Raw genomic sequence first — 9883 nt, 5'->3', positions numbered from 1 at the left:
AGAATAAATTGTAAGAGCTACATCAACTCATCAAGTCATCAACAATCACCAAGTACCTTTCAATCAAAATCAGAACCGCAGATTGAAACTTAATATTCGCTTAAATCTATTTGAACCTAAAGAATGAATAACTGTTTCATCTCATCCTCAGTTGATTAATTAAAATTTAAAACTTCCCTGTGGAGGCATCCTTGCACATCAACATATCAAAAATGATTCAATCCATTTAGAAATTAGAGAAGGATGAGAAGAGAACTGCAAGAACAGCCGGTGAAACTACATTATTCACCAAAATGTTTGTTTACAAAGAACATAAACGGAATGTTTAAGAACTAGGTGATCCTCTACCCTAATTATCAGTACATGGAGCTTGTTTGCAATATCAGCATCTACATATCTGCTCAGATCTTCAACACCCGGGACCCATGATGCCAAAAATTTAAAAAACGGATAACATTAAAGATGAGATAACGGAAATTAAGTCTACCTCGTTCAGTTTATTAGTTTCATATGGTAGAAACATTTTGATAATAACTGAAGCAACAGCTCTAGCTCCCAATCGAAATCATACTCCAACAGGGTGCACCTACTCTAAATAGTTTACTCATAGCATGTGGTTAGTGATGTAAATACACATGAGAAAACAAACCCTGCTCGACATTCAATAGCCACTGAAAGTAGCCTCAAACATTTACAAGGATATAATTAACTATAATGAAGCCGTTTCCCCCCAATTTGCAATGGCTGCCGTCTAACCATACCTTTGAATCAAGCACTATTAATTAAGCAAATCCATGATCACCTATGCGGGATGCTGGCTACTGCTGATGGTGCTTCAGCAAACCCAGATGATGGAGTCTGTGGCCTCGAGATGAGTACAAAGTCAGAATTAAGCATGTCCACACCATCCCAATCTACACTAGCTGTTTTATTGGAGTTAAGGAATTAAATTTACTATGCTACTTCGATGAAAGGCAGAGGAAGACAAACAAAAGAAAAGACATGAAAAGTTTGAAAAGATGGATACAATCTGTTTTCCACATGTCTGTTATGCTAGCTTCAACATCTGATAGAAGCCAGTAATCTGCATCGGTCTGCAACCAATGATATGATGTTAGTGTCACTTTTCTGCTTATCTAAACATTAGATGCAGTTAAAAGACTCCGAAAAGTTGTATACTCTTAAGATTATTGATCACTGCAACAGGAAATATTTAATGTAGGTTTGTTTAGAGGGGGATTCTCACATAAGATGAGTTAGGGTAATAAGAAAAGAGTGAGACTGCGAGTTTTAAGTTCAGGGTTAGATCTGTATTTGACAGCAAGTCTTAACACGAACACTTCCACAAGTCAAAACTGTTACAAAATATTATGATTTTCCCTTCCCTGGGAGTATTGGTAGTTAGTACTCAGCATGGTACTGGTTAGATCTATAATTATGTCAGTTACTACCTTGAGGATTGAGTACAAATGGGACTGAAATGTCATTAGAAATACATGCAACTGTTGCACACTAGACATAAGTTTTTATAATGCATGATTAAAAAACTTGTATACTTACATCAGCGGCTGAAGGAACAATTTTCATCATGCCACCAGCAAATTCTTGTACAGTGTTCAGATCAGAGCAGGTATTAGATGAGAGTTGAGCTGGAGGTTCAGGGGCTTTATCATTGCATTCAACAGGAAGCAGTTCTGCTGCTTGATGTTCGTTGGACCCTGAACTTGAAGCAAGTGGAAAGCTCATCTCTTCGAATTTCTCCTCAAATTGACTGCAAAACAGATCAGAAATTCCAATGACTAAATGTCGGAAAATGCATTATCAATTAAATTAAACAGAAAACTGATTAATTATCAGAATATTCCGTATCAGATGGGAAATATGAACCATCTTGTAATTTCTAAAAGAGCAGCATAAGGGAAAAAGAGGATCAAGATTAAATAATACTGTCCAAGGAAATAATACCTGATAAGGAAGACATCAATGGGACCCATTGTGCTTCTAAGAATGACCCTATATCTCCTCTGTGGGTAGTCAACAGCCTAATGGATATAAAAGCAACGATTCTCCGTCATGCAATAGAAACACCAATTAAAATAATCATGAACCTTACATCAATATATGTCCTAAACTTACTTCCTCAGGTTCAGGGACTTCCAATGTGGTTCCATGTGGAGCTTTAATTGCTATGAGAGTTTCATTCTGCTTGCAGATATGCAGAGGAGTTGTAACAAAAAATTGTTTTAATAATACACAGAATGAAATGGAGAATACAGCCTGATCATAGTAACAAATTAACACTAAATAAGGTAGTTATTTAATGCATGGAAAACATACCTGGAATTCAGGTAAGGACTTGATATCATCTTCAGTCACGAAAAGCATCCTATAATTATTGAAAATTAGTAAAAATCTAGGATAAGTGACAAAGATTGTCTTTAACCTTATGCAGAAAGCTTACTTCTTATTGTTTTCATCTTCACTTAAAATCCTCAGCCTTTCTTGCATTTCCCTGCCAACGGTTAAGAAAACAGTTTAGGAACAGTTTTATAATAGAACCTTCGATTTATCCAAAAGCAAAAAAGAACAATAACCATATAACCTTATTTGATCATCTAATCGGTGCTCCTCCAAGGAAAGTTTCTCAACATCTTCCTGCAAGACAAAGCCACAAGACTTGGAATAACTTAAATATTCTCTAACACGCTATTATATCATTCCAATCATATTCAATAATTCCACACTATAATCATGGCAAATGTAGCGTTTGACATATATAAGTTTGAGTCATGTAATTTTGAATCCTGTGTTGGTGTCTATTATAGATGGAAACAATGATCCTTGTCAAAAAGGTCATGCAATGATTGTTCAACTACAATTGTTCCATGTGTGTACCATAAAGGAAAACTACACCCACGTCACATACCTTCAGCATAGAGACATCATCATCTATCCCACCAGATGTAGAACAATCAATCCCCCTACATTAGTTATTCCACAAAAATTGAAATAAGAATTGTGATCTAATCATTTATAGTCAATAAAGGTAAAGACAAGAGAAGTTACATATAATATATACAAAATTCAAAATGTAGCACATATATTACTTCCAATGTATTCTGTTCTTGATCTTCTTCTCTATAAGACCAATTCCTTCCAGCACGTTAGTTATGTCATATATCCTTCTCTTTTGCACCTATAGAAAGAAAAACAAAATAAAAGGGAAAATTTTAAATTCACTTATGATAGATGTTAGAATATATGTCAGGTATTTCGTCATAACTTTTAAACAAACACCTCCAAAGTTTCTGCTGCTTTATTTAGGTCAAGATTGCCACCCTCTGCATGCTTGAGCAAATTGACAAATTTTTTTGTCAAGAGACCTGTGAAGTTGTGGTACAATCTTGTAATTACTCTCTTATGCAAAGAATTCCAGTAGCTATATCAGGCAATAAAGAGAGATGTAAAGAGCTTGTTGATTATGATTGCTTTGAAAATTACCTAAGGAACTGTCGTAGCGGCAGCTGCTAGGAGTAAGAGATGGGGATCCTGCATGCCAACAGAAACTATGTAATTAAACTCGATGTATAATGAACAAAAGTACTACGAGGAAGAAGCTTATCAGAATTTGGACATAAGTTTGCACCCAAGCACTGGAAACTTCACAAATGGAATGAAGAACTTGGCAACAATATAACATGAAAACAACTAAACAACGGAAGCTTTCTCACCAGCCTCTAAGATGGGTGTTTGTGGAACGGATCTACCTTCCTTAGAAGCCCTTGACTTATTATATGTTCTCCCTCCTTTTGTAGATCCAGGGGTTTGGAGAGGACTATTAACTGTATTAGCATATCCAGGACTATTACTTTGCTCCTGTGTCTCTCTGAGACGGTCATTCACTCCTCCACTCTTGCGCTTCATGTACTAGTAAAACCGGCAGGTTCCAGAAATGATATGAGAGCAATGCAGAGAAGGAACAATCAATGATATACACAAAGTCACATGCAGTCATGACAACGAAAAATAATTTAACAATCAAACAAGGGCAACAAACCTATAGTTCTGTACTTTATGAAGTACAAATAACACCATAATAACACTAGCAACACATCATATCCACAGAAAATAAAGGGGAAACTAGTCAAATATATGCAAGAGCAATTCATCATCGAATACTAAACCATAAAGAAAAAGTCCATGAGCACTGTCAAGTGCCAAGCAATTATCAGAAAAAAAAAAATGAAGAATGTCACAAAAAACTCGAAAGAACTGCACAAGCAAAACCTTATCAGTTAAATAGAGCAAACTTTTATGGTTGTAAAAATACGAATGCACAATCCCTTGGTCTGCCTCTGCCCAAGAAAAGACCTAGTAGTAACCTATTACCTCGAAAAGGTAATAGAAAATGAAGATGCTAAATTCATTCTCTATCAACAAACTTCCTCCTCCCCACAAAACTACTGCACAGAATGAACTATGCTATGGTACAAAGACCAACGTTGACTTCAAGGAAATAGAGAATGCGACAACTGCGACTGGCACTGAGACCCTAACATTGACTACTTCGAGTTCGGGTCCCCAGATTAAGAAATAATTTCGACTATTTTCCGTACAAAAATGAAAAAGTGAGATTCCACTCAGGTGAGAACAAATCAAAACCATATGCACGTTAACCACTCCGATTCAACTAAAAATAGAGGGGAAATTAAGCAATCACAGATAAATTAAAATAATAATTAAAAAAATCAGAAACCCCAATTATCAAACAAACCAAAACTGAATTGCAGACCCCCAAAGCAAAAGAGATTGAAGAATACGCACTGGAGAACGAACAACGACGGCTTCCTGTTCTTGATCGGAGGCTTTCCGACAGTGGGGACCGGAGAAGCTGCGGTAGTCGTCCAGCGGAGCAAACGGCGGCTTGGTCGAAGCGAAGGCGAGGTGACGCTTCGGCGGCGGCCGGTTCGGGATGCCGGAAGCTTCCGTCGGCGGCGACTCATGGAGTTTAGAAGCTCCGGCGGCGGCGGACATGGTGCTGAAACGGAGATGATCGCAACTCCGGCAACCACAAATTAAGTTCAGAATTGTGCAGCGAAATCGAAAGGGTTAGAACTTTGATGAATCAGGTGAAAGATCACCAAGGATTAGGGTTTTGAGAGTGGGGGAATGGGGGTTGCAGGGTTTTTACAGAGAGAAAAGAGATGGGAGGTTTTAGAGAGAGAAAGTGAAGAAAATGTGCGTTTGGAGAAAACGAGGGAAGGAGGGAATTTTGTTTCGGATAGATGTGGAGGGAACCCCAAGCCCAACTCTCCGTTCGCAAATAAAAGAACTTGTTAATTATGATTTTGCCATTTTATTATGGCGTTATTGCACCGCCACCCACAGCTCCTTTTCCATTTTTTATGCTTCCTTCCTCTCATTTTTTCAATAATCAAAACCTTAACCAATCGTGTCACGTTTACGTTCTCAAGTTGTTCCATATTGATGATAATAATTGTCCCTACTCGAGTATACAATAATGATCCTCCTGGTATTTTTTTTTTATCTTTTTTGTAATTTGATGTAATATCAAAATCAAAACACTCAGCAAGCTTTATCGTATTTGGTGCGCTATATTATTTTGAATCATGAATCATGAATCATGAATCATGAATTTGTATTACAGAGAAACAGTTCTAAAGAAAAAGTGTTTCAACCGCCAAATTATTATGCAATTGACACGGACACTGTTAGCATAGATAAACAGAGCAAGGTAAGGGGCATTTTAAAAATGTACTGGCATTCATGAACAAAAAATAAGCTATGGACTCGTTACTCCCACATTATCGTTAATTATTTTAAAAATATTTATAAAAAAATTTTGTTTTTTTATTTTTAGAAAAATTCATAATTAGACATGTATCTTTCTGTTTATGTTTTTTACACATTTCTCTTTTTCTTTTTTAATCACAATTTTAAAGAGGAGACATTTATCTCTACTAAGGTTCTTGTCTCTTTTTATCACCGTTGTTTGTTCTCTGTTTCTTTCCCTCCGTGGTCGCTCGTTCTCTGATCCTCACCGTGAGCTGTTGTTGGTTCTCTACTTCTCACCGTGCGCCGTCGTTGCTACTCTGCTGTTCCCCGTGTCTCGTCGTATCTGGCCGTCGCTGATGGGTGGTCTCGCCATGTCTCTCTTCTGTCTCTACTTGAAGTCAAAGTAACATTTCTTTTTCTTTTTGGATTCGCTGTCTCCGGCTCTTTGCCTTAGTTCGGTAACTCAATTCAGACATATCTCTCAATTTAGTTTCTTTCTTTTCAAAGTTTGATTTCAATTTAGAATGGAAATAATATGAAAAAGTCTGCTAATATTTTTTTTAACATGTGTGGAATTATAGCATTGGTTAGTTTTAGCAATTTTAGCACTTCAGAAAGTTATGTTTTTCTTTCTTTCAGATAGCATTGGTTAGTTTTAGCAATTTTGATTAGTTATGTTTTTTGTCAGTGAAAGATAAAAAATTTGCAAAACCGTTTACAGTTGTTGTTGAGAAGCATTGCTATGTCATTATTACGCTGGACTAGGGTTCAAGTTCAGAAGATATTATATAGATTCTTAGAAGTTATTGTATGTCAATTCGATCTATTATGTTCGTATTATATTTTATTATTGTGAAGCGATTACTTGGCTTGCGAGTGTGTTGTTCTTGATTCTTGAATCTGACATTGTCCTACCATATTAGTGTATGTGTATCATTATGTCCAAAACACAATTCTTAGCCTTTTTGTAACACCCCAATTACCCTAAACTTTACCTCTAGCCGTAAGGCAAAGGTTAATCAGAGGTTACGACAATTCTAAGGCTTATACATATTTATATATAGAAAGAAATAATATAATCTAGAAGCCTGATGAAGGAGTAAGCTCAAAAACAGAATTTCAGAAGTGCAAAACGTTCACACGAAACTAACACACAAGATACAAGGTATAGGTGCAAGAGAATAGAACAAATGTATAGATATAGTAATATAAACATAGGAAACTAGCCGCAGCTTGAGGAGTTTAAGCCGACTAGTTACAAATAGAGTTATACAAAGTTTTAGAATTAAAACAGCTTATACATCCTATCTCTCAAATAAGCCTCTAAGGCCACAAAGTTAAAACACAAAAAGATGTGAGAGTAACTATAACAAAGTAATGTACATTAAACCAAGGAGGAACCATACTCCGCTCTGTCACCAAATCTGCAATCTCACCAAAGTAGATTACGACCTGCATCTGAAAAACAACAACAAAGTATCCAGTTCTCAGTATGGTAACAGTGCCCAATGATGTAAGATGTAAAGCCCATGAACGCTGAAAGCAATCCTAAAACTCCACATCACATACTGATATTCAAGCTTAAAACAAAATAAATAAATATAATAGAACTTAGACCATAAACCAGGGTTGTCTAAACTTAAGGGGATTCTAACTAATACTAATCACACCGCTGTATCCCACAGCCATCGCCAACCTAACCTCCGTGCGATCCCATCGCCACCGCCTACCTAACCTCCTTAGCACCAGACAAACACAATTGATGCAAACAAATAAAACACAGATAGTTTTCATATACAGCAAGTAATTCACGAAGCAAGTAGGCATGTTATACAATTAGGCAAACTCAATTAATCAAAGTAAACAAGCATGTAGAAGATGCATATGATGAATGTTTATCCTATTGGCTCGTGATATGACTTGTCGGTCCATAAATGCCAACCCGACACATCCTTTCGGATGTCGCTTTTCTGCCGCACCCACGAATATAGTGTTAGGCCCACTCTATTGACCCACAGATATAGTGCTGGGCACACTTGCATGCATAACCCAAGGATATAGTGCCTGGCCCACTCTTGCAGCAGAAAACATTATCAATCATGGTTCAATCACAAGGACATAATACTTTGCACACTTATCATACTTAACCCAAGGATGTAGTGCCTAGCACACTCTCACTATTCAACAAGATGATCATTCCCCCTTCGAGTCTTCAACTCATCATAACCATCATCAATTCATTACTCCCATTCCGGACTCATTAGTTCATCAATTTCCCAATTCATTGTTAACAATCACCATGTGCACCACTCTTTCTTCCCTCTCAACTAACTCTTCTACAATGCACCAGAAACCTAAACCTTCGTTTGCTAGCCTTTCAAAGAAAAACCCAAATCAAACCACCTAGGACCTTTTCCATGTTCTAGTACCCGAAAATAAGTCAAAGAGTCTTAAAATAGTGTTATAGAAGCTTACAACCTTGTCGGGAAGGTGAAATAGTTGAAAATAAAGTTTAAAATTATGAAACAGCGTGTGTGCGTGCACACACCCATGAAGATTTTGAAAGTGTGCGTATGCACAGGGGTGTGCGTACGCACAGGTACTAAAATTTATAAAGTCTGATCACTCACACAAGCTGCGCGAGCGCCCCTAACAGACGTCCCTTCCTGACTTGTGCGTCCGCACAGGTTGTAATTCTTCATTGATGTGCGCGCGCACAACCTATGCTAGCGCTGCTACCAGAGCCCTTTCCCCTGCCTGTGCATACGCACAGGTCTGTGGGTTCACACAGAATAACATTTTCGCAAGGTTGTGCGTGCGCACATATCAGAAAATTCTAAAATTCTGCAACTTTGCAGAATTTCAGATTTTCAACACCAACTTTGAATAATCATAACTCCTTCTACAAAAATCCATTTTCATCAAAATTTATATCATTTTAAAGCTTTTTAAAATCATCTTTAATTTAAAACAAATTCCAATCAATTTTGAAAACCGGGGCAAAAATTATGATCAGACAAAGTTCACCAAAAATCCATTTTTACCCAAAACCTCAAACTTCACAATTTCCAATTTTCACAACCAAAATAATCCAAAACCTACTCAAACATCATAAAACACTACTGCACACTACACTCTAACATTCCATTACACTTCCATCACCTCCACACCTAATTCATTTAATATTCTCTCCATAAACCAACACAAAACCATAACCGGGGCAAAAATTATGATCAGACAAAGTTCACCAAAAATCCATTTTTACCCAAAACCTCAAACTTCACAATTTCCAATTTTCACAACCAAAATAATCCAAAACCTACTCAAACATCATAAAACACTACTGCACACTACACTCTAACATTCCATTACACTTCCATAACCTCCACACCTAATTCATTTAATATTCTCTCCATAAACCAACACAAAACCATAAACCTCAATCAAAATTCTCAATCTTGAACAATTTACACAATTCCTACATCTAAGATCCATAAATCACTACCAAATCACAACTGCCAATCCAATCATGAACCTACACTCATAATCCCCACCAACCCCCAACAACCTCAACCACCAAAACCTTTACTCTGATGAACAACAGTAATTCACACATTCATCATCATCCTTCATAACCATCAAATACCAATAGTCACCAACAACATATATAATCACACATCATAATCATCAGTATTCTTCATTCCAAACCACCACAATATTTTACATTAACTCATTACCTTAAATTCTCATAATCCTCGTTATTAACCAAAATAATTAATCACCATGAATACTCATCAATACCAATAATCTCCAACAATTATCATCAACCACACTAATCCAATACAACCAATAATTAGCACCAATTCATATATAATCATTCATACACCAATAACATTCAATTCTATCTTAGGGTCAACTAGTCTAAGTGTTCATGAACATTACATATTACATAAAGAAAACCAAAATCATACCTTGGCTGATTCCCAAATGCACCAAACACCAAAATGAAGCCAACAAGCTTGATCCAAAGCCTCGACCAACTCCAACAAATACCAAAACTCAATCTAACATCACATATTTATACCAA

The 9883-nt window shown here is 36.7% G+C and overlaps 1 protein-coding gene across 1 annotated transcript; it reads right to left on the bottom strand.

The window, feature by feature from the left end:
• Positions 1-256: 256 nt before the first annotated feature.
• LOC112696755 (transcription factor E2FA) lies at positions 257-5458 on the bottom strand. The gene is made up of 14 exons (XM_025749610.3): positions 4825-5458; positions 3732-3927; positions 3502-3549; positions 3298-3383; positions 3108-3196; positions 2927-2981; positions 2603-2655; positions 2462-2512; positions 2338-2386; positions 2137-2202; positions 1966-2042; positions 1561-1771; positions 1028-1094; positions 257-923 (listed from the first exon to the last, which is right to left on the bottom strand). Exons 1-14 carry the CDS (start codon positions 5032-5034, stop codon positions 799-801), a joined length of 1383 nt encoding a protein of 460 aa, XP_025605395.1. The 5' UTR covers positions 5035-5458; the 3' UTR covers positions 257-798.
• Between the last annotated feature and the right edge of the window lie 4425 nt (positions 5459-9883).

This window comes from Arachis hypogaea, chromosome 6, assembly GCF_003086295.3.
Source record: "Arachis hypogaea cultivar Tifrunner chromosome 6, arahy.Tifrunner.gnm2.J5K5, whole genome shotgun sequence".
In the NCBI taxonomy this organism is placed as follows: domain Eukaryota; kingdom Viridiplantae; phylum Streptophyta; class Magnoliopsida; order Fabales; family Fabaceae; genus Arachis; species Arachis hypogaea.
This window is presented reverse-complemented; position numbering and strand designations above follow the sequence as displayed.